The sequence below is a fragment of the Pantherophis guttatus genome, chromosome 3, assembly GCF_059756535.1.
Source record: "Pantherophis guttatus breed Tessera chromosome 3, ASM5975653v1, whole genome shotgun sequence".
NCBI lineage: Eukaryota > Metazoa > Chordata > Lepidosauria > Squamata > Colubridae > Pantherophis > Pantherophis guttatus.
Window position 1 is genome coordinate 26,073,104 of NC_142065.1, and position 25,578 is coordinate 26,098,681.

The following is a 25,578-nucleotide window of genomic DNA, read 5'->3' on the forward strand; positions in this document are numbered from 1 at the left end:
TTGATAAAATTATATCCATGCACATCAGCTGTTTCCTGAGTCTTAATACCAATTCTATTGTCCCATTTCCTTGTGCCATGAAACACTTTAATAAACAAAACTGTCTTACTATTAACTCACAAACAGGAATTTCTAAGCCTTACACAGCAGCATAAATTACCATTGGGGTAGTAACTTTTTAGTTACTGAAATTATATTATTATGCAACAGCTTCTACTGGGATATAAGCCCTGTTCTCACTGTTTTCCATTTTCTTAGCATTTTGCCAAAATTTTGTGATACAATCTGTTTTATTCATAAATGTCCTGTAGCTTTTAAACAATTTTTCCTGTTCAGAAGTTTTAAAAAAGTCAGATATAGTAGCGGGGTCAGATCCCAGGTTTTTGTATGCTATCCTTTCCTAACTTTCAGATTTTTCCATTTATCTGAAAGGTAAAGGTAAAGGTTCCCCCACACATGTGTGCTAGTTGTTTCCGTCTCTAGGGGGTGGTGCTCATCTCCGTTTCTAAGCCAAAGAGCCAGCGCTGTCTGAAGAAGTCTCTATGGTCATGTGGCTGGCATGACTAAACGCCAAACACGCACGGAGCGCTGTTACCTTCCCACCAAAGTGGTCCCTATTTTTCTACTTGCATTTTTTACGTGCTTTCGAACTGCTAGGTTGGCAGAAGCTGGGATAAGTAATGGGAGCTCACTCTGTTATGTGGTGCTAGGGATTGAACTGCCAACCTTCTGATTGACAAGCTCATCGTCTTAGCCACTGAGCCACCGCGTCCCTTCATCTATCTTCCTGGGGATCAAATCTGAGAAAATGATACCCTGTTTCCCCCAAAATAAGACATCCCCTCATAATAAGCCCAATTGGGCTTTTGAGCACATGGCAATAAGGCCAAGCGTTTATTTCAGGGTTCAAAAAAATTTAAGACAGGGTCTTATTTTGGGGGAAACACGGTAGAAGAGATTATAGATATGATGGAAACCATGATGGTACAACTCTGCTGCCCACTTTTAAGCAGATTATACAGATGAGTAAATATAACTATGACTACACCATTAATTTACTTCCTGAAATAAAACCTGCTTGTTCTAGCTATATGGAATTTTACTTCTAAATTCATAAATCAACAACATTTACATAAGAAGTGGGATCAAATGTCAAAATGTTTCCCTTTTTAAATTTAAACAGAATAATTGAGAAACAGTCTGCAAACAATATTGATTAATGATAAAGTACCAATGGCATGGTTGTTCTTTAAAAAAAGAAGATCCAGGGTTGTTAACTTACTTGCCAAAGTGTAGAATAGTTTCTGGCTTAATGGCTCCATCCAAGTGAACATGAAGTTCAACCTTGAAGAGATAAAAAGTTATATAAATCTACTGTAATTAGCCATCTAATTTTCACATCCAACTGCATTTTTACTCCTTTATAACAAATGTGTTCTCCCCCCCACTTCATCCAAATGCAAGCCCTTTTAAAATTTGATGAAAGGAGCCTTGGTGGCGCAGTGGCTAAAGTGCTGTTAAAGCCCTACTAAGCAGGTATATACAAAAGTATGAAGGCTATTGCCTAACGCACTGTAAGCCGCCCTGAGTCTCCGGAGAAGGGTGGCATATAAATCGAACCAATAAAATAAATAAATAAATAAAATTCAAATAACCTTGTGAAACAACACAGAAAATTTCAAGTTCAAAACAATAACAAAACCCCCTGACTTACTTACACATAAACTGCTTTGCTTCTGCTGAGGTGTTCTGAACAGAGGCTGATGACTATCCATGACTATTTGTTATATGGGAAAAATAATGTGTAACTGAAGATACAAAAGTACCTATATTCTGTGAAAGATCTTAGTATCCAATAAAAGGTAAAGGTTTTTCCTGTCCAACTCTAGTGGGGAGGTGATCATCTCCATTTCCTAGCCAATGAAGTCAGTGTTGTCCAAAGACATTTCTGCAGTCATATGACCAGCATGACTACACGGCAAGGTGCACAGAACACTGTTAACTTCTCACCAAAGTGTTATCTATTTATTTACTCACATTTGTATGTTACGAATTGCTAGGTGGGCAGGAGCTGGGGCAAGTAATGGGAACTCACCCTGTTGTGCAGCGCTCGGGTCTCAAACCCAGGCCCTCAAGCATTCCAGCTGACAAGCTCAACTTCTTTGATCACTGAGCTATTGTGCCTCCATATTGCACCAATGTCATTATTTATTGCATTTTGAATGCCCCGAGGAACTCAAGATATGTGATCCAAGCTTCATTCATACAATAACTATGTGAAGTACCTGATCACTAAATCAAGACGATATATGTCCCCCAAATTGATCCAGTAATTGAAGAATTGACATACTATATTTTATTATGTCATCTTATACCAATATGAAGACAGCTTTAGTGACATACATTATTGACAAAACGTCTTTTTCCCTCTTTTCATTCCTTTCACTCTTGCACAGAGTATTTGCTGACTAAAGAAAATATTCTGATGAATATGTAAGTAACATCAAATCCAGATGAATTCTTGTTTTCCTATTATAAGTGGTCCTTAACTTACCGCTGTTCATTTAACAACAAGTCAAGGGCCTCAGAAAAATTAATTTACCCCCTGTCTTTCAAGTTATGACCATTGCAACAGCCTCACTCTACGTTATCACAATTTGGATGTTTGGCAAGTAGCTTGCATTTACAACTAGTTGCAGCAATATCAATTGGGGAAGCCAGTTTTGCTTAACAACTACACAATTTATTTAATAGTCATGATAAAAATAGTAGTAAAATCAGGACTGGTCACATGATGTTTTACGACTTATGATGGAAATACCAATCCCATTTCTGGTGGTAAAATGAGGACAAATTTATATTAATTTTCTATAAATAGCATCAAGAAACATGTACAAAGCAGCACTAGTAATGATAGAAATGATTTTTCATAACCGTGCAAAGGCATAATAAAATATACAGAATTCAGAATTCAGAATTATGAAGGAAGCTTCTGGGAAAAGATCTGTTTCAATCAGGGGTGAAATCCAGCAGGTTCTTGAGAACCAGTAGCAGAAATTTTGAGTAGTTTGGAGAACTGGTAGCAGAAATTTTGAGTAGTTCAGAGAACTGGCAAATACTACCTCTGACTGGCCCCAGAGTGGGTGGGAATGGGGATTTTGCCATGCCCACCAAGCCACACCCACAGAACCGGTAGTAAAAAATTGGATTTCACCATTGGTTTCAGATTAACATGTGCAAATTAGATTTTTGTTATGTCAAAAGAATAAAAAGAATTCCCCAAAATAAAAAGTATATATACCTAAAAAGAAAAACTATACAATGGTGTATTAATTGTGTGAGAGAAAAATGTAGCATGCATATGATACAAACAGTACTTTCGACATTTCTGGATATCCTACAACAAATTATAAAAATATGGTTTTGCACGTATCGCATTTCATAGTAAATGAATGGACCTTTCTAAATATTAAGTGAATAGGAATTTAGGATCATGTTTCTTCTGATCACCAAATAAAAACTTGTGCTAGTTATTAGCTATTAGCAAATAGGCAGCACTGTAAGCAAATTCTTTAATTTACTAATGGAATTATCATTAGGCTTTCCAGCTAGCTTCTAACTTCTCAGTAATAATCATCAAATGACCTCATATGAATGAGATGTACTTTTGAGTTTGTTTTACTAAGTCACCCAGCTGGTTGGGACTACAACTCACACTTTCCTGGCTTCTAGGCCAGCACTTTAACCATTAGGCCACCATGGCTTTCTTACATGTTCATCAGACATACAGAAAGTTAATTTACATATAAAGCATAGATATCTTACATATAAACCATGTCTGTTATTTCATACATTGCCACAGTATTGAGGAAGCCAAGCCAAATCTATCAAGTTAAACAATACTAATTCTATACAACATTACTGTTCTGCTTGAAAGAGTTTAGTGGAGTAAGAAGCCCACAATCAGTCTATAATTGAATGCATATCCAGTTTCTAATGGAGCTTGCACAGTTCTACTGAATAAGTATTACATCCAGTCTTTTTATAACTAAAATCAAGAAAATTTCATCAATTAACTGGTATACTGACACAGTATGGTTTCTAATTAATTAAAGGAGAATGTAGAACAATATGATTCCACTAGCCTGGCCAGCAAATTATCATGGGTCTGCTTGAACATTTATTTTAGAGAGAACATTCAGTTCAATAATATATGAAGTTTTTGTATATTTTATTCTTCTAACAACAAAAAGGTGAGAAATATTGTACATTTTTGAATGCATGAATTGCCCCGTTATTTGATCTCTCTACAAATGAATGGGTAATTGCACATTTCAAAGTTAGGAAACTATTTAAATGAAATAAATATGACACCACTAGTTTCATTCATTGTTTACCAATGGAAGGAAAAGAAACAAAATTTCTGGCTATAGTTTTTTGTACATTTACTTGGGACTAAATTCCATAAAGTCCACTAGGGAATAGCTTTTAGCTATATATGTAAAATTTTGGGATTTTACCACTAGAGCAGGGGTCCCCACCCCATTTGGAACTGGGCTGCGGAAGAGTGCGCGTGCAACTCCACTTGCACAAGTGGCTGGTGAGCAAGCGTGCAGTTCCATTTGTGCAAGCGGCAGGCGCATGTTCCCATCACTTATGCAAAGGAAGCTGCATGCATGCTCACTCATCACTCACGCGAGAGGAGCTGCACACCCACATGCCTCACCTGCTACTTCTGCGGCCCGATTCTTTCCCTTCCGGTCCAGAAAGCCAGAAAGGTTGGAGGCCACTGCACTAGGGAATGAAAACCCTTTCTGGAATGTTATTTAATGGTTGAACAAGAGTATATCTTGTCTAATATTCACTGTAATCATACCACAAGATTGGTAATTTATCTGATCTCACAATATCATTACCAGTCCTATAATGCTTCTTTACATAAAGCTGATGTACCAAACCTATGCACACATAAGCAAAAATGAACATCTCTCGTCCCAAATGTGCTAGAATTCATAGGTTGAGATTGATTTGTTCTTTTTAAATTAGAAATTAGATAGAACATTTTTACTACAGACTCAAGTCCTTAGTTCATTAAAAGAGGATGACTACGTCTCACAGCACACAAAAATAACATGATGAAGAGGCCAATAGTTTAGGTCGGTTTATTCACCAAGGGACTAATGTAACAGAGTGAGGAAAACTTGAATATATTTAATTATGCATGCATAAGATTTTAACTCAGTTTAGTTTCATACAGGAAAAAGATTTAGCTAACCATTTATTTTTCCTGAAAAGGCTTGGTTTCAAATTAAAAGGATATATGACATAAATTGGTGGCCCTCAACCTTTTGGGCACCAGGGACTGGTTCCATGGAGCAATTTTTCTGTGGATCAGAGGGGGTGTGGTTTTGCATGCTGTCTGCATCCCGCAGATGGGGCTTTGCTTGTTTGTGCGCCCGGTTGCTGGCATGCCACAGACTGCTGCCAGTCCACGGATCGGGGGTTGGGGACCTCTGACATAAACGGTATAAACATGAATCCAGAATTCCTTTGAACTGAGTTCTGGTAATGGGGTAATTTCAATGTTGCAATGGGAATTTCACATTCTCTTTTCAACATTATAATTGTTCAAAAATTACTGTTGGGATTTGGATATACTTTGAAACGATAAAGACGGTAGTCTGGGAACTGTAAGAAAAAAGAGGAATTGGAGGGGAAATTATTCAGGAGTTCCATTATACCACAATTCCTTCTACAGACAGAAGGAAACATTTGTTTGCAGAACATACACTCAGAACACACTTTAGAATTAATTGTCTTTTGAACTGATCAGCAACTGAAAATGTCTCTAATGTTTAAGATGGAATTGAAACAAAAAAAACCCGAAGTCTCTGCTTAGAAAAATATAAAGAATGAACAGAACTGCAGGGTAAATTAAGGGCAGAAGATAGAATATTGTGATTCCTCTTCTCCCACAGATCAGTTTATAATGCCCGTTTGCATTAAAATCACCAAAATAAAACTTTTATAAACTGTGCTGTGTACCACATATTTAGCATTCTAAGAAACTCAGTTTCCTAAGGGAAACAACTGCCCATCTTAAAACAAGTTTGAAAGTTCAGTATATGATTTTCATGATTCAATTGCTGGCAGTTAATGAATTTTTGTATGAACAAAAGGGGCCAAAGATTAATAATATGCTTAGATATTTTAGCTAAATACATGAAGCGATCAGATCATCTCTAAAACAAGGGTAGGGGAGGTAGGGTGTAAATGGGAGGTGTAATTGTGGACTGCATGCTTAGAGACAAGACTTCAATCTATAGTAGCATCTATCACTTTGGCCCTTTTGCCCCTCCCCAGTTAACTCTGCAGGGAATACCAATGTTTATAAATTTTGTCTATTTATAATTATCAAGAATTTTCTAGATGATATTACTAAGTCTGTATGAGGCAGTGCTTTTGTTGTTTCTAGGATACATCAGCAATTCCGAGTTGTTCTTTTTTAAAAATCTCCTTTGAGTCAAGCGCAGGGACAAGCCTCTGCAATTTCCTTGTTAACATTTTCAGAAGTGGTTTGCCATTGAGTTAGGGTTCCCTGGAGCTGAAAGAAAGGTTGATTTGCCCAAACTTGCCCAGCTGGCTTCTGTATCTAAGGCAGGATTAGAATTTGAGTTTCCCTGTTGCTAGTCCAACACTTTAAACACTAGAACTGGTTCTCTAGAATAGCCAATTCCATAACCTGGGTTAAAACAGATAAAATCAATATAACAGATCATGCATTTCACAAAGCATTAAATATCGAAAATAAAACCTATCTTCAACTTTATTACTCATTATGACAAAGCAGATTATATTAATAACCTCTTTCTGCCATAACATAAAATCCTATATCCCAGAATAATGTTCTCTCATTCAAAATTACATTAGATTTAAATAAGATCAGAGATAAAATTTATTTTATAAAACTGAGATGTTCTTGATTTTTATTAAATAATTCCATTCGTTTCACAAGAACCTGTTTGAAAATAATTAAGCAGATTCCAGCAAATGGTTTCAGCTTTATCAGTAATGCACTATATGGATTAGAACCATATATTTGGCGAAGACAAATATAATGTCATATAAGTAAAATAGATGTAAAAGAATAGAATAGAATAGAATAGAATAGAATAGAATAGAATAGAATAGAATAGAATAGAATAGAATTGAATTGAATTGAATTGAATTATTTATTGGCCAAGTGTGATTGGACATACAAGGAATTTGTCTTGGTGCATATGCTCTCAGTGTACATAAAAGAAAAGATACATCAACTATAAAAACTGCCAACTATTTCAGCCAACATGAAAGGACTATGAAGTATTTTATTGTTATAAGATTTGACTAGGAACTCAGTTCAAGTTATGGATTGACCTGCAAAATTGTCTTTGGCCCAATGTATCAGCCCATCTCACCCGGTCAGGCACAGAGGGTATGTTGTGGACTCCATCAGTTAAAGAATTTTGACTGGCGGGGTCCAGGAGGACAGCCTGCTTTGCCATTGCCCCCACCCTTTGGAATATTCTCCCCCTCTCAGAGATGAGGTAGGCCCCCACTGTCCTGGCTGTTCAGAAATGTCTGAAGATTTGGTTCTGCCAATTCATTTGGGGCTCAAAGAACACGTAGCTGTGAGGTTTGTTAGCACCTTGAAGGCCTCCACTTCCTTTTTAACTTTGTTTTTATTATTCTATTTCAGTCTTAACTGCCCCCTGAGGGAATATATTTACGTTTTTTATGTTTTAATTGTACACTGCTGAGTCGCTCTGCAAGTGAGATAGGTGGTTTCCAAATTTGATAAATGAATAGAATAAAAGACTCAGAGCTGCCTTGAACTGTGAGATGGGTGGCAAATAAATATAAGAAAAAATGTTCAAATAATGCATATAAACATCTATCTTTGAAACAGCTATCCAGATAGTAGTTTAGGAGTACAGTATCAAAAGCTACTAAACTAGACTATTGTATGAGTATATAGAATTTACAGTGTGAAACGTAAATGCAAAAATTCTTACATACACCAGTTTTGTAATTGTCTAGTTAAACATTTAGGTATCAATGGCTAAAAAGAGTTCAGTTTTCTTCAAAAGTGAATACTTAACATTGTCATTTACTTGCGTTTTTCAGATAAGGCCTGCAGAGATGAAGTCAAACTTCATTCCAGGTAATTTCAACACCACAGTCATCTTGTCAACAATGCACAGTATCATTGTGGGATTTTCTTTTTAATCTCCCGGTCTAACATATAACCATATTTCCTAGGGGTACCTCATCCAAAATTGATCATAGCTTAGGAGCAAACGATTACCCACAATAATCTAGATGTTGCTACCTGGCTGGACAAAGGCTAGGGAATCACATGATAAAGATAATTCTTTAATTAAACAGGCAGAATTACTGATGAAACAAGAAACTGCAACAGAGCAAAATGATGGATAGCTGTGGGAAGTGACAGCAGAAAGACAATAGAGGCAATGAAGACAGGAAAGAGATGAAATGTCGAAGGGTGAAATATATAATGTAAGCAACTTGGGCTAATTAAGACAGGATGAGATAGCAATCTTAAGGCGTTGTTGTGAAAAGGATGGGAAACCACGAGTTAGGTTGGCGATAATCAAGTGTAATTTGGATTATCTGATTCAGACATTATTGGATGGAGCCAGCCAGTACAGGTAGTCCTTGACTTACAAATACAATTGAGCCTAAACTTTCTGTTGCTAAGTGAGACATTTGTTAAGCGAATTTTGCCCCATTTTACAACCTTTCTTGCCACAGCTGTTAAGTGAATCACTGCCGTTAAGTGGATCTGGCTACCCCATTGACTTTGCTTGTCAGAAGGCCGCAAAAAGTGATCACATGACCCCAGAACCGTCATAAATCGGAGTCAGTTCCCAAGCATCCGATTTTTGCTCATGTGACCAAGAGGATGCTGAAACGGTCATTAAGTATGAAAAACAGGTAACAGTAACAGAGTTGGAAGGGACCTTGGAGGTCATCTAGTCCAACTCCCTGCTCACGCAGGAGACCTATACTAAGAAGTCACTTTTTTCAGTGCCGTTGTACATGTTGAACAGTCACTAAATGGACTGTTGTAAGTTGAGGACTTACCTGTAAGAGTCCGTTCCATCCAGTCGCCCCTACTCTACCCTGAATAGGGACCACAGGGTCGTAAAAAGGGAGTGTTTTATCCAGTCGTTATGAGCCTTGAGCTGAAAAAAGAGCCTTGGTGGCGCAGCAAACTAAAGTGCTGTTAAATAGCACCAGCTGCCTGCAATTACTGCAAGTTCAAATCTCAACAGGCTCAAGGTTGACTCAGCCTTCCATCCTTTCAAGGTAGGTAAAATGAGGACCCGGATTGTTGGGGCAATAAACTGACTTTGTATAAAAAAAAAGAATACCGCTTGGGGGGGCCAAAAGCCCTACTAAGCAGGTATATACAAAAGTATGAAGGCTATTGCTTAACGCATTGTAAGCCGCCCTGAGTCTCCGGAGAAGGGTGGCATATAAATCGAACCAATAAATAAATAAATACATAATTTTTTGGCAAAAGATGGGTCATCATTAAGTCGGTGGGAAGAGGCTGATCAGCAACGAGGGAAATACACGGGAGGGAGGCGCCCCTCGGAGATGGGGAGCGGGCTCAGGCAAGGGAAACAAGGGTAACTGAAGCAGTTCTCCAATTACAAAGAAATAAACCCCCGGCACTCTGCGAATCACCGGAGGGCAGAAAGAGAAGTCCGCAGCTTCAAGGGAAGACTAGCTGGGGGTCTCTCACTGGTCGTTAGCGCCTCCAACTCCGCCGCCAAAGAAGGAGCAGCTCCTCGGCGTCCGGGAGAAGCGCCTAGCCAGACCTCACACCGGCTGCTCACTCACCTTGGGCTTATCGAAAACAGGCGGAGCGCGCTCCATGCTACCGCAGCCTTCGTTTGCTGGGTTAGTCAGGATTCCTGTGGCTGCACCGGCCCGTCCTGTCAGGCTTTTGCAGGGGTGGCTCCGCCCAGCGGTCGGTTTCGAGGCCGGTCCGCCCGCCCAGTGGCTCTCCCGGGGCTGGAAACGCGGCTGGGGTGAGAAAGTATTTGTTTTTATATATATATTATATATATATATTCGATATTTTCGAGCGAAAAGCGACTCGGGGGAGGCGTGTAACAAAATTCTAAGAACAATAAATTCTCCCCGCGCTTTTGCTTCCCCGCCAAACGGGGTTGTGCCAACCCCGGGCTCGGCCAGAGATTGATTAAAGTAGTTGTGCATGGGCAGGGGTGTGTTTTTTGGGTGGTGGGGGGAGGGCAGGAGGAGGAGCTTTAGACTGAATTCGAGTCAGGGATTTAAGAAAATCGGAAGAAAACAAAATAATGGTAAAGGCACAAGGGTTCCCCTGGTAAGCACGTGTTACTGTAGTTCCTAAAACTTTCCGGAGATCCTATTCAGCAATGCGGTGGATAATATTAGATTAGATTGTCATGGTTTCAAAATACTGAATGGTCTTGCGAATAAGTACCATTGGCATTCAGAGCAGAATTATGTAGTTTTAAAACTAGAATTTTTTTTAAAAAAACCCGACTTTTTGAAATTATGATGAATGTTTTGCCCGACCCAATTTATCCAACCTGATGTTCCAGTAAGAATTCGGTGTTTACATTCTTTTCCTGTTATGTTAAAAAAAAAAAAACTTACAAGATAGGCAAGTGTAAAGTACAGATGTTACTGAAAGCATTATACAAGTATGCTTATTGTTCCCATACCAGTTGAACAGGTTTAAATTAATCTTTGTACACAACTCAGAATAAGTGTTTGAATTATATACTATGCCGTGCATTTAGCAACACCGCTTGTACAAATAACCAATAATGTGACATATTTTAACTCCACTATTTAATTGCTACAGGTATTTTACCAGATGGTGTCACTGGACTTTGACATACATTGTACATACAATAAAATGTACTTTAATTTGGTCAAAATTATGAATGGCCTTTAGAGGTTTTTAAATATTAAAATAAAACACTACAATTACTCATTCTCTGTGTTAGTAAGACTTCAAATAATAATGATTTTGCCATTGTCAGGGTTACATAATCTTTATGTTAATTATATAGCTGTATAAAAAGGCTTACTACTTTGTATTTCTGATTGTCACTGCTTATTTTATACTGTTACTTAAAATGTATTTTTAAGAATATCCTGCTATTTGACTGCTGAGTCATCCTAGGGCCTCTCCCCACCTGCAGTTAAATACAATCCTGGTAACTTCTGAAGTCATCCTTATTTATGTTGGACTAGCATTAAAGTAATATTTTCCCCCATTCAAAGGTAGTTTCAGCATGTACACAACCTGTTAGGGATTCCATGCATTACCTTGAAGAGAAGTCAGGAAATTGGCAGTAAAATTAAGATAGGGATTACAGCAGTAATAAGAAAGCAGATTACATGCCTATCAAATTGTATGCTGACTCAAGTGATTTGTAAATAGCCTTGTAAGTTTAAAAGGCATTACACCTTCCACTAGACCAGAAATGAAGTTGGAAGCTTAAGATGTTGCTTAACTATAGCTTCCAATACCCCAAATCATATGTCCAGTGGTAAAGGATGCTGGGAGTTGTAGTTCAAATTAGACGTAGAAAGCCATAGATTACCTATCCATATATCAGAGTTTTAGAAGAGACATTTCTAGTGATTTGCTTTATCATGAAGGCAAGCCAGATGTTGGTGTTCATCAGTCTGGGAGTTTCTATCTCTTCACTTCCAACATGGCTTACTATAGTTCAGACCTCAGTTCATAACAAAAAAAATCATATTCAGTTCCATATACGCTTTCATTCCCATTTTCTCTTTTCTTACTTTTATGCACATGTATTCATGCTAGCTATATTAATACATCAGTTAATGCAAAACACTCGTGTTTGTTACAATTTGTAATGAAGTGTGAAGTGACACTCCAAACCAGTACTTGAAATGGTTTAAAATGTTTTTTATTTATTTTGAACTTTTATTGTGGAAATTACAATTTATTTTCATTGGGTATTTGGATATTCTGAATTTAAATCTTTATTTTGTGATGTTAGCCTGGGAGAACTATTCTGGGGAAACTTGACTATGAAGGATAGTATGCAATTAAAAATAGATAGGATCATACATTGTGTGTTCAGGCGTTGGCCTAGCACAGTGTATTAACTGGTGTAAATCAGTTCTAATGTCTGGTCATAAGAATACTAGGATTTCCCTTGACCTCCCATTTTTATTAATATTTTTCTTTGCTTTATTTGCTGCTGCTTTCTAATTCTAGTGGGAACCTAAAACAAGAACTATTGCAAATTAATGATGGTATAAACATGTGCAGATAAGACTGAGGAAACCACACTGGAAAAGGAAGTATGTGGTATTTCTGCTTGCTTGATAAAACTAAATACCAAAATTAAAATAAGACTATTCCTGGAATTGGTTTTTAAAAACATGTTATTGGAGCTAAATTCAGAAGGTGATTAATGCTTTTCTAAGGAAGGGCAAAATACCATAGGTTTTAAAGAGGTGGTAATGTGACCTCCCTTGAAATGACCACCTCTCTATTCAGCTGTATTAGGCCACTTCTGCCCCAAGTGCTAATTATTACCTATAAACCCCCACCCACCCAATAGATTATAATCAGCAGTACAGTGCCAAGATTGATTATGTCACCTTGATTATGATTTTGTCACATCCGGTCAAACCAGGAAGGGTCGGCCCCCACCCTTCTGCCATTTTTGGGCAGTTCCAGGCGGCAGGGATCTGGGTCGGGGCACAGCCTGAGGAACAACCCTCTTCGGGACGGTCTGGGGAGGGGGAATCTGCCCGGCAGCTTCGGGGAACAAGGCGGGTGCCACGATTTGCAGCTGGTCACCCCTCTGGCTGCCCAGCAGGCAGCTTAGGGCAGGCAATGGCTGCAATGACTTCACTCCCCTGCAATGTAAGAGCTGCCGCCTAAGCCCTCTGCACCCAGGAGCCGAGCGAGCCGAACAAGAGCTTCTAAAGAAAAACGCCCCCGTTGCACATTCCCAACAGGAAGAAAAGCACTTTCAGGCGGAAGCGCTGCAATCTCCTCCCCGAATCCAAAACGATTCCCAGTTCCCCGCTGCATATTGCAGGGGAACTGGCCGCCCGCCTCCTGAAACGCTGCTCTGATTATTGTGCTGGGGAATCCGGGCAGCAGTGGCTGGAGAGAAGGGGCGTTTTTCTTTAGGATCTCTCGTTCGGCTCGCTCGGCTCCTGGGTGCAGAGGGCTTAGACAGCAGCTCCTACATTGCAGGGGAGTGAAGTCATTGCAGCCATTGCCTGCCCTAAGCTGCCTGCTGGGCAGCCAGAGGGGTGACCAGCCGCAAATCGTGGCACCCGCCTTGTTCCCCGAAGCTGCCAGGCAGATTCCCCCCAGACCGTTCCAAAATGCTGGTAGGCAGAGGTAGAATTCTTGTTTTCTTGATTTCCTCCCCCAAAATTAAGGTGCGTCTTATACTCCGGTGCGTCTTATACACCGAAAAATAAGGTATCTGTTTGAAAGATATAGACATTATGTGAATACACAAAGAATGCTGTAGGCGTGAATTGAGACCTGTCTCTAAGTACAACTCATTAGATAGTCACTATTCTCATTCATTCTTGGCTCTCACAATGGGTCAGTCATTCTTCCTCTCATCCACTAAATTGTTTTCATTCGGAAAACTTGCACAACATAATAATAATAATAATAATAATAATAATAATAATAATAATAATAATAATAATAATAATAATAATAATAATAATAATAATAATAATAATTTTATTTCTATACCGCCCTTCTCCCGAAGGACTCAGGGCGGTGTACAGCCTACTTAAAAACACAAGACAAAACATCGATTAAAAATTTAAAATAATTAAATAAATTTGGTTCAATTTAAAACCCCACAAATTTAAAAACCCCAATTTAAAATTATTATTATTAACTTAACAAAATTCATTTCTGTTTAACTGTGAAGTTTACATAGAAAGGTCACATAGGAAACACTCGTTTCTTAAGAAACTAGTAACTAAAAAAATAAAGGAAATAGTAAGAGAAAGTGGGTGCAGTGGTTACTTACTGTACTGTGTGTACTGGCTGAAAACAGTATGACCATGAATTCTAGCCTGGTGAGATGATTGTGAGCCAGTCAAGCTCCTTTGGCTCTGGGACAAGGGTCTCCAAACTTGGCGACTTTAAGACTTGTGGACTTCAACTTCCAGAATTCCTCAGCCAGCCATACTGGATTTCAACTCCAATTCTGGGAACTGAAGTCCACAAGTCTTAAAGTTGCCAAGTTTGGAGACTGCTATTCTAGGAAGAAGACAAACTGTTTCCAGAAAACTGCATAGATTTGTCCAAGTACTATCAAGATTGACTGAAAGGCACTAAATAAATAAACATTACTGAATAAACATTTTTTTTTTGTAAATATAAATGTCAAACAATAGATGACAGCAACATTTAAAAGTACTTTCCTAAGACTTAAACATAAACAGGCATTGTACAGCTATAGGATGCCAACTTGGAAGCATTTTACAAATAGTCCTCTTTTAGCAACCACAATTGGGACCAACTCAGTTGTTAAGTGAAGTGTTCACTAAGTGAAACCACAACAGTGCTAAGGATCTTACTTCCTTTCCTTTGCTTTAAAGATTCGTGAAAGTCATAAATGTGAGGATTGGTTGCAACGTTACTTTTCATCACTGTCATAACTCTGACCAGTCACTAAATGAGGCAATCACTAAATGAGGACTACCTGTAGTATGTTGTTCACAGTCTCCTTGCAAATCTAAGAACAAGTATAACCAATTTGAATGGTGACTCCAACACAATCAAGTCAGTGCAGAAGAACTGTATTTTAAATATAGTGGCTGAATGATTTAAACATGCTGGCTGGGGAAATCTGGAAATTGAAGTCAATATAACTTAAAGTTGCTAAGTTTGAGAAACTCCGAACTATGCGTAGGAGGAAATTCTGAACTATGAACTATTTTATAGCTATTTAATTATATTAAATACAAATATAATTGATTTATCAGTACATGGCTTTTATTGGCCTGGAAAATGGAAGACAAAAGCAGATATTTATTTACAGCTCTAGACCAAGGTTTGACTTTATAGCTTGCTGCAGAAAAGTTCTACCTTGGCAGTGCTCAGATGACCTTGGCTGACCTCAAAAAGCTCAGCAGAATTAAACCTGGTTAATACTTAGGTGGGAGACAATCAGGAAATACCAGAACTATAGGCTTGGGTTCTCATGTTCGGAAAGTGTAAAAACAACAACCTCAACCCAGACAAAATTAGAGTTTTGTAAAGTCAAATTAATAGAATGTTTCCTGTTCAGATGTACACTCTATTCTGTGTACATCTAAAGCTTCCTGTTTCTCTTACACTAAAGACAGTTTGATGGAAATTTGAAACGTCTCTGACTATACCCAAGAACTTGGGAAAGTACTTGTACTTCAAGGGCCTCAGGTTGTGTACATCTAATTTACAAAATAGAACTAAAGATGAGCACTTCATTTACTTTCTAAATAGTTTACTAAGAAAGCAATAGATAGATATATTTTTGATGGTGCTTAATGAATTCAGTTTAGCAACCCCAATAGATCTATTCAGAGTGTGGCTGGCTTCCAGTCAGGATTTGTCCTTTGTTATAGCTGCTATTGAAACTGAGAGAAATGAGTTGGGTCTCTCATTTGAGCCCAGGAAATTAGGAATGGAAATTAAGGCTTCCACAGCTGGTTCTTGTTCAGATGTGCTGGACTTTATTCTCCAAATCCCATTGCCCATGGGAATTCTAGGAGTCTAGCACCTGGTTGGGAATGGCTGGTTAACACAGCCACTAAGGAATCTGAGAGACTTGCTAGAAACCAGTGTTGTAACTGTTCTTAAAATGCCACTGCTAGTTCTGTAATCCATTTGGATATCAACACTTATTTGTAGTCTATAGCACGGGTGTCAAACTTGCGTGACGTTCCGTGATGGTTTTCTTCTTCACGGAGCTGGGGTGGGTGTGGCCTGTGCAGGAAGCATCCGGCCCACGGGCCGCCAGTTTGACACTTCTGCTATAGAGAAACTTCATTAATAAATGAATAAATAGCAGCAGAAGTAATAGAAATAAACTAGAGTAAATGGCAGTAGAATAAATAAATGATAGGTAGGTAGACAGACAGACAGACAGACAGACAGACAGACAGACAGACAGACAGACAGCTAACTAGCTAGCAACAGGGAAACACAATTGCTACTGAAATAATGATACAGGACATGTCCTCATACTTTGCTAAGTGTAGCAAAATAATGCCTGACTAGCTGATGTGGACAGACCCATTTGTGTGCAGTGGCCTTTGTCTCATTCCCAACCTGTTGTGGAGACAGACTATATTAGATTGGTTCTTAGTTGTTTCATTTTAAAAGCATTTTTAAGCTTATCCTGCCTCTGTACTCATTGGTGATGCAATGAATGGCATATTCCCATAGTGGCATCTGCCTAGCAGGATAGCTTTAGACCAGTGGTTCACAAGCTTAGTAAAGTGAAGGTGTGTGGAATTCAGCTCCCAGAATTTCCTGTCCAACATTTTTCAATTAGGCTGCTAGAAGCTTCAAGAGCTGCTTCTCTACCCCTCAACCCCAGTTCATCCAGAGAAGGTGAGAGAGTCCAACATGCAATTAACTACACAGAACAAAACTAATCATTGTGTCCTGTCCCTTCTGAGTGATGAAGTTAAGGAGTGATGCTGTCCTTATTGTTTGATGCTGGACAAGTTAAAGCAATTGGTAGATGCCTTAATTTGCCCTCCCACCAAAGGTCATCAGCCAGCAGCAAAAATATGCATTAAAGTGGGCTGGGGAAGAGACAAGTTTTGATAATTGCTCAGAGGGACAGGTTTAATCATGGTCAAACGTCCCTCTGGTTCTGCACAAATATCTTGCAAAGTAAGCTATTGCACTTCTCTGTTGATTTAAGGACTGGAGGAAAGCATCTTTGAAGAAAGACACATAGAGGCAAAAGTGATCACACTTAATATTAGCATCTTCTTTGTCCTGGAATCAGATTATGTATTTTATTTTTCTTTATTACTAAGAAAGCCTTCCTTCGCTGCTCTTAAATTTCGGACACACCTTGAATTTTAATTTGCTGCCTTACATGCTGCACTGAATGGAAATTCTGTCCTTCACGTACAAACCAGGCATTAGTATGCCAACTCTAAATAGTGACTGGGTGGTAATTTACTGCAGGTTATATTAGGAAAAATGAGATAAAGCCATTTTAAACTCTTAAAACCATCTCAGTCTTTCGCTTGGCTTTTATTTGTATGTGAGCAGGTGTTGGTTTTTTTTTTTTAAAAAAAAACCAGGACAAAAAAGCTGGGTATCAGTATTCAACAAAGGGCTGATTGTTAGAAAGCATTACAGGAAGAAGTCAAATGTATTTGTTCTACTGAGTCAGCACAGCTCGGGACACTTTTCCAAAAGAATGTAAACACCCGTATTCTTGTTTATAAAGCACACAATCCTCTTGTGAGAAGCTTTGTCTTTAGGGTCAGAGTGCTTTAAACTGGGTTGATCTTGATCCAGGGCATCTATTTTTACCCTGTCATAAGTTGCTTTGGCTCCTCATATAGAGGTTCTATACGGCAGTTATTGGCAGCAATTTAACGAATGCCTGTGTGCAAAATCTTAATATTTTTAACTAGCAGAACATCACATTAGCAGAAACTATTTTCTTTTTAAGCAAGGGGTTACCCGTGTTTTAAACAAAAGCAGAAATGTCTGCCAATGGCACTAGAAGTAGATTGACAAAATTCTTCTAAGTATTCTGAGGTTACTTTCATGGGTATTGAGAGCAAAGGGCAGAAGATGATACCTACATGATAATCTTATCATATAAATACTGTGGTTTACCATATGTAATTATGCCAGATGTTGGGACAAAGCAAGTAAAGATAGTACAGTATTTGATGACAAATCATGTGTTATGATTTTGCATCTTTATGGTTTGCTGAAGACCTCATAGTTACTTTTTAATTACAGGAAAAAAATCTAGGTTTTCAAGTAAAGTCACTGAACTTTCTTTAGCTGTTAGGCAGCTGTCTCTTTAAAAGATAGCTAAATTCACTCTCCAACCTAAGTTTTAGCTTGTTTTTAGTACAGTTCATTCAACCACCAGAGGTTTTATGTGCATGTCTATACATATATATCAATCTGATCAAAAGTTACAATTTACAAACCAGAAAATGGATTGGGCCAAAATCAAATACACCATGTTATAGTTTACTGGAATATGCTAACTCAATTACATGAAGTATGTGTATAAAATAAACTGAATGTATAAGCTGTTTTAACCACAAGTATTGCTTGTTGAACAAGCTACAGTTGGCTGGATTTATGCATCATGCTCCAGTAAAACCAAACAAACGATATAATGCATGATGCATATGATGTATGAATCCAGACTAACTACGGTACTATAGTTTGGAAATGCAGAAAAATGGTGCCTGTGTGTCTCTGAAAGAGAAACAGGATAGAGGTCATTTTTACTAGAAGACCAGATAGTTTGTACAGATAATTTTCCAGTTAGAAGAGCTGCCAAAGGGTGGGATAGTTGTTGATCGGCAGAACTATTTTTATTCTTTTAGCTATACTCTCTATATCTTTGAACCTGCCACATCTGCCCTGCAAAATTCCAGGCCACCATTAGATATGCCAGCAGATACACTGCCCATCCCCATTTCATTGCCCATGTAGAGACTATCTAGTTCCGCAGCGCCAATCACATCATGTCCATTTTGTTTGCTTTTTCTTTAACATTGTACATTGAATGTCCACTGAGATTTGTACAACCCATAGTAAAAATCCTATGCTAGTGTTAATATGTGATGTTAATTGTTTCTAAAATGTGAATTCATCATGTGACAAAAGCGACAAAATCCCTCTCCCCTTTGGTCAAATGATTTACATAAGGGGTGTCAAACTGGCAGCCCGCGGGCTGGATGCAACACATGCAGACCATGCCCACCCCAGCTTCGTGAATGGAAAAAATGTCATGAAACGTCCCATGACGGCAACATGACGTGGTGAGTTTGACACCCGTGATCTACATCAACTTCTTTCAACCTGTTGCCCAGGTGTTGTAAACTTGCATCATTTCTGGCCTAGAATGATGGGAATTATACCTCAAGATATAACTCAACTTCAGGGAATCTGATGTTTGTTCCTGCGTGATGAGTAAGATTTTTTTTAAAAAAATTCAGAATTTCGTTTTTGTGACTCATTGTTATATTGTGACATGTACTTGATTCTGAACCAGCACTATTACTTGCTTCCAGTTAAGGATATGTTGGATTAAATAGAGATACTTTATATTGATCAACCAATTTTCTGTCTGTTGTGGCCCGTACGTGGCCTGTGCAGCTAGTAGCTGATTCAGACAGCGAGGAGGCTGGTGTGCTGCGCCAGCAGCCTGTGCAGCTGGCACTCGAGTCGGACAATGAGGAGGCTGGAGAAGATGTGGTGCCAGAGGCGGGGATTCAGCCAGGGCCTTCAGAACCTCCAGAAGCTCCCTTAAGTGAAGGGGACGAAGAGGAGGAGCCTCTTCTCGATGCACAGGTGCGCAGAGCTTCCAAAAGGCAGGAGTGGCTCCTCAGGAGGAGGTCTCCTTGAGAGTAAGGCTTGGGCTAATTGGCCACTCCCTTAGCCTATTTAAGGAGGACCGCCGACTGAAGCAATTTGCAGGGAACAACTTAGTTCACATACCTTTGTGTCTTGTCTTGCTTATCTTATCAGCTTCCTGCAAATTGCTTCTGGGCATTCTGCCAACCATAGTAAGCTTTCAGTTATTATTCTTTGAATTCTTGGAGGCTGTTAATGCAATTAATTAACAGCTGTTGTTGTAAAACACTGGTTTATTCAGTAAACTAAGTTTTGAACAGACTTTGTGTGTTCTTTGGGGTCCGTAGCTAGGGCAGAACACTGTCTGTCTAGTTCAGGAGTGTCAAATTTATGTCGTCACATGACATATCACAACTTTTTTCCCCTTCACTAAACTGAGTGTGGGCGTGACAGCACATGACACATCCTGCCCACGGGTCGTGAGTTTGACAGCTCTGGTCAAGTTGAAGTCTCTCTTTCTAGGCCAAGGGATACAACACTATTTTCTCCTTTCTGAAACTTTTTTTTATGCAAGAGAAGGTCTCTAAAATAGCTGCAAATTTTTTCACAACTGCAGCTGGTAGAAATCTGAACCCCCCCCCTTTTTTTTTAGCATTGAGATACATACCATGTTCAGATGCCATTCAGATGCCCTGGGAAGAGCGATATTTATCTGAACAGAGTCTCACTGATCCTGGGAGATTAAATCAGACTGAAATCTAGAAAAGATTAGGGAAACTCTCCTGACTTATTTCAGGGTCCAAGTAATTATTTTTGAGGAACATAAAAAACTGTCTTTTGCCAAGTCAGTTATTTTATTTTTTTATTAACAGTTTACTAGTTGTCTTCCAGTGGCAGTTTCCATTGAGATGTTAACAAGCAATTCATTATCCATAGGCAAACATGAGAAATTAAAGCTATCAAACCATCAGAATTAAAACAAAGATGAGGCTGATTAAAAGCTGTTGTAGCATATATGAAGAAAATTAAATGTTCAAAGGCTGGGAGGTATTAGTCTAACATGAAGAAAACAGTAGGATAGCCACTAACCTTGCCTTATACCCGTGGTTCTCAACCTGTGGGTCAGGACCCCTTTGGGGGTCGAACAATCCTTTCACAGGGGTCACCTAAGACCATCAGAAAACACATATTTTCAATGGTTTTAGGAATAATTTTATGGTTGGGGGTCACCACAACATGAGGAACTGTATTAAAGGGTCACGGCATTAGGAAGGTTGAGACCCACTGCCTTATACTTCTGCAATTTCCTTGCCATCTTCTATTGACTTACTAACTGGGTTCAAGTCTGCTAGGGTTTTTTCTTTTTGAGAGCATCCGAAATAGTTTAAATTCTGTCATATGCTTTATCTGTATTTGAGATAATATATAGCCCTGTTGAATTAAATGGCTGTCATTTGATAAATTATTTCATTACCTATTTACAGATAATTTTCACAGAATCATAGAATGGAAGAAATGGAAAGAACATTGGAAATTATCTACTCCAATCTCCTGGCATTTTTCCTTCTTCCTGCTTAAAATGTGTGGTCATTATCCTTTTCCAACTTTGTGGAAGACTTTGGAGATCTTGTAAGGGAAGTGACTTGATGGATAAAATAAATGACATTTACTTTCATTATACAATCATTCTTTACAATTTAATATTGAACAAGATTCAGTGCTTTTCAGTCTTTTGAACAGAGCCATGAATAATGGAAGCCTTTTGAAACTTGTTAGGAAAACATATCTGTGTCCGCCCTGAATTTCATTTGTAATCCTTGCTGGAAGCCAAGAGTCGTCTCTGAAATATTTAATTTTATTTTAAAAGTTTCTCTATATAGTTGTGTCCAACTCTAAGGAAATTGCTCATCTCCATTTCCTCGCTGACTGAGCCAGCGTTGTCCGAAGATGCTTCCATGGTTATGTGGCCAGCATGATTATATATCAAGGTATACACAGGGTGCTGTTACCTTCCCACCAAAGTAGTACCTATTTATCTACTTGCATTTACATACTTTCGAACTGTGGTACTTGGGTCTTGAACTGCTGACCCTTTCAGTTGACAAGACCAGCATCTTAACCCCCATGCCACCACCACTACAACAAACTTCAGTTTAGTTTCATTTATTTTAAGGAAGGGACTATTTAGGGATCAAAACTTGAGGTGTGCATATTTCTGGGGACTGGTGGCCACAAATTGGTAAGATTATATTGTAAAAGTGCTTCAGACTGATTTGAGAGGTGAGTTTAGGGAAATGTGTTTCCTGTAATATGGCTATTTTAGGGCTTATACTATTAATTCTGAGGGGGTGTCCTATCTGATTTTTTACCAGTCATGGTAGGAAGAGCTCCAAGAATTACAAAAAAGTCCTGAAGTTACAAGTTTCCCACAAGTACCTCTCTCTTTCAGAAGTGGGGAAAATGGTTATCAAAAGGCTAAACCATGTCAGTCATTAAATCTGAAATGAAATAACTTGTTGAAGCAAATTGTAGACTTTCTTTTCAAGAGCTGGGGTCAAAGGGGGGAGGTTGAAAAATTATTCAAACAAAGGACACTGTAATCTTTAATACAAGATGTAGCCATTCAAATGGTACAGACCTATTTCTACATGACTTTTTAGGCATTTTCAGATGACATCGATTTGCATAATAATTGCACACATTAATATAATGTGCAATTGTTATGAGAGCTCGGAGTGTAGAAACAATTGCTATTATTTAAATTAGGAATACATAACATTCTACTGAGTCTTAGTTACATATTTTGTACAGGTTTACAATTGGTACCAGATCCAAATCTTCTCATCCTCTAGAAATGGCTTTAATCTGCTCACTTGATGGGTAAATCCTGAAAGCTGTTTAAGACAGTTACATGCAAATGACCAAACAACGTTTGTGGAAATTAATCAAATTCACTTTCTACAGTGATAGTATGAAGTTAATTTTGTTCATCTTTTTACATTCATTTCTTTCCAGAAAAATGAATAAAACACAGTCAATATAAAATCTATGTATCATACCTTCGAAACTCTTGCTAAATTGAGGCTTTTCTTCACTGAGAAAATGAAGATTGGTACGATTGGTTAGAGAAAAAGAAGACAAAATAAGGGAATACCACTCAAGGACACAAAAATGAGGAACCAAAATTAATATCATTACATAAATATCGTTATATAATGAAAGATATATAGATATATGGATATACAAATTACCGATGTAGCTCTATTCACAAAGCTCAAGTTGCATGACTTGATTTTAGTGTACAGTTTGTTTATGTATAGTTTGTTTTTATGTGTGTATGTATATGTATGTATGTTTATCATTAATAAAATACAGATAAAGCAGTAAAAAAAAAATCTATGCATCATACCTTCAAAACTCTTGCTAAATTGAGGCTTTTCTTCACTGAGAAAATGAAGAAGTTTATCAACCTTCACCATACAGTTAAAGGGTGAAAACTGATATGGCCTTTCTTTTTCTTTAGGCGACAAAAACCTTCACATAATCGATTAGCATTGCCGTTTTCCTGTGATGCAAGTTTTAAGAGCATAAAAGCCCTACAGGGTAAGACATTCCCTAAAATGTATTTGATTAATTTACTGCATTTCCCCCTCTCCCTTCAAATTTTCAGACAATTTCTGGCTCCAAAAGTAGCTTCTTGTTTCCTGCTTTTTTCTTTAATATCTGCAAGGAGGGTGAGTTATGTTTACTTAGTTTTGAATATTCCTCTTGTTTCAAATAATATGTGTAAGAGATCTTTTGTTGATGATAGTGTTGCTCAGTATTAATATGCAGTAGTTAAATAAGAAAGATAAGATTTAGCACATTCCAGTTGTGAGGGAAAAATATGTGGCAAATATGCTTTCTTTTTGATCCCCACAGCCAGCATGGCCTAGAGATAGAAATGATGGGACCTGTAGTCTAAAACAAGTAGAGACCACAATTTTGGAGAAATTCTGGATGATTGCACCAAAGAAAAGACATTTAAATACTGTATGTTCCTTCCTTTGTGGTCTTAATTATTTATTAATTTATTTGCTCATTCAACTTAAATGGTTGACCATCTCAAACCAGTTGCTCTAGGCATCTAACAGTAAAAATGTTAAAATATTAAGCACATTGTCAATAATTACACAGCTGCATCTTAAGCTCACAAACAACAATATGACTCATTTCTAGAAGACTAAATGATTACAGCTGATTTTCATCAACTTTACTTTACTTTACTTTTATTTGATTTGTATACCGCCCTACTCCCAAAGGACTCAGGGCGGTGAACAACCAACATTAAAATACATACATACAAAATTTAAAAAGCAAAAATAAAATCGAATTAAATAGTTTGGCCCAGACAGATTAAAACCCCAATCAATTTAAAACAAATTTAAATTTTGAGGATTAAAAATATTAAAAATATTAAAATATTAAAATTGTTTAAAAAGAGGGAGAAAGTTAGGCCAGGCCCGCATGGTGAAATAAAAAGATCTTTAGAGCGCGGCGGAAGGTGCGCAGATCCGGGATCTTCTGTATCTCTGGGGGCCGCCAGTCGACATTGTTTGGCCAACGGCACCCAGAGGAGCCCCTCTCTATGAGAGCGTACTGGCCGGTGGGAGGCTATTGGTAGTAGTAGGCGGTCCCGCAAGTACCCAGGTCCTGAGCCATGGAGCGCTTTAAAGGTGGTAACCAAAACCTTGAAGCGCACCCGGAAGACCACTGGGAGCCAGTGTAGCTCGTGCAGAAGGGGTGTTACATGGGAGCGCCATGTCGCTCCCAATACCACCCGCGCGGCCGCACTCTGCGCCAGCTAGAGCCTCCGGGTGCTCCTCAAGGGGAGCCCCATGTAGAGAGCGTTACAGTAGTCCAGGCGGGAGGTGACGAGGGCTGTTGTGAACAATTACGTGTGGTTCCCAAATAACAAAAGCCTAGTTTACCCTATTGTGGTAATGTTATGCAGTATTTGCAAAGCTTGAGTGAATGAGACCCCTTCCTAGTAAACCATAAATGGGCAATACAAGTTGTTCTAAAAGGGTTTCTGGTGACTTTTTTTCTATCTACATAGATCAGCCACTAGAGGACACTATGTGCTAGCTGCAAAACACATTGTTATATTTTATCCACATGCTGTATTTTTTGAAGTTCTCTAATATGGCACAGCTCAGAACTGAATCTTGACTCCAACACCTTTTTATGTCAGGATCTTATTCCAATTTCTTCCTGAGATTGAGTGGGGATTGCTATTATATAAAGCTTTTGACTATCAATTCGAGGAGCACACTAAGAATCAGAATATTTTTGTGCTGCTTTTGGTTGTCTTTTTTTTTCCTGATTTCACTTTTCTTTTATAGTCACGTTTATTGAAAAGGCAATTCAGATGAGGAAATCAGAAAATGTGTTGATTCAAACTTTTTTCTGCACTGGCTTATTGCCGTTTATGATCCTCTTTCACTTTTTCCATCTTGGTGAAGAATTTTGAAATAAATTAAGTGTGAGAATGCCATTGAGGCTATGAAAATACATTATTTTGCAATTTGAAACACACACACACACACACACACACACACACAGCAGAGCAAAACTTAAGGAAAAGGTTGATTACAAGATTTTCTCATGACTAGCTTCATCATAGTTGAGTTACCCAATTAGCTCAGTATTTTTATAACTTCAAGTGATATTATGAATCATCAGCATACAGTATAGGCTACTTTGACACAGTCTATACTAAATTTGAGAGCCATAGCATGGAAGGGATTATAGAGGTCATCTTATCAAACTCCTTGCCCAGTGAACGAATCCAGTACATGTAATCATGATGTAGACATCAAGCAAAACATCATGCAACCATGCCAGAATTATGACTGACTTACCATTGAATC

General features: G+C 38.3%; 2 protein-coding genes across 4 annotated transcripts in view; one reads left to right on the forward strand and one right to left on the reverse strand.

Moving 5' to 3' along the window:
* ADA (adenosine deaminase) overlaps window positions 1–10,039 on the reverse strand; it is a 35,713-nt gene extending 25,674 nt beyond the window's left edge. The window contains exons 1-2 of the mRNA XM_034413876.3: window positions 9,913–10,039; window positions 1,283–1,344 (exon numbers count right to left, since the gene is read on the reverse strand). Of these exons, the coding sequence (XP_034269767.1) occupies window positions 1,283–1,344; window positions 9,913–9,948 (98 nt within the window). The 5' untranslated portion in view covers window positions 9,949–10,039. The remainder of the gene's footprint in view (window positions 1–1,282; window positions 1,345–9,912) is intronic.
* CCN5 (cellular communication network factor 5) overlaps window positions 9,931–25,578 on the forward strand; it is a 64,401-nt gene continuing 48,753 nt past the window's right edge. The window contains exons 1-4 of one of the 3 annotated variants that reach the window (XM_087889150.1): window positions 9,931–10,103; window positions 19,469–19,663; window positions 21,151–21,654; window positions 23,190–23,269. The gene's annotated coding sequence lies outside the window, so the exon portion shown is untranslated. The remainder of the gene's footprint in view (window positions 10,104–19,468; window positions 19,664–21,150; window positions 21,655–23,189; window positions 23,270–25,578) is intronic. The other 2 variants (XM_087889152.1, XM_087889148.1) reach the window with 2 other exon arrangements.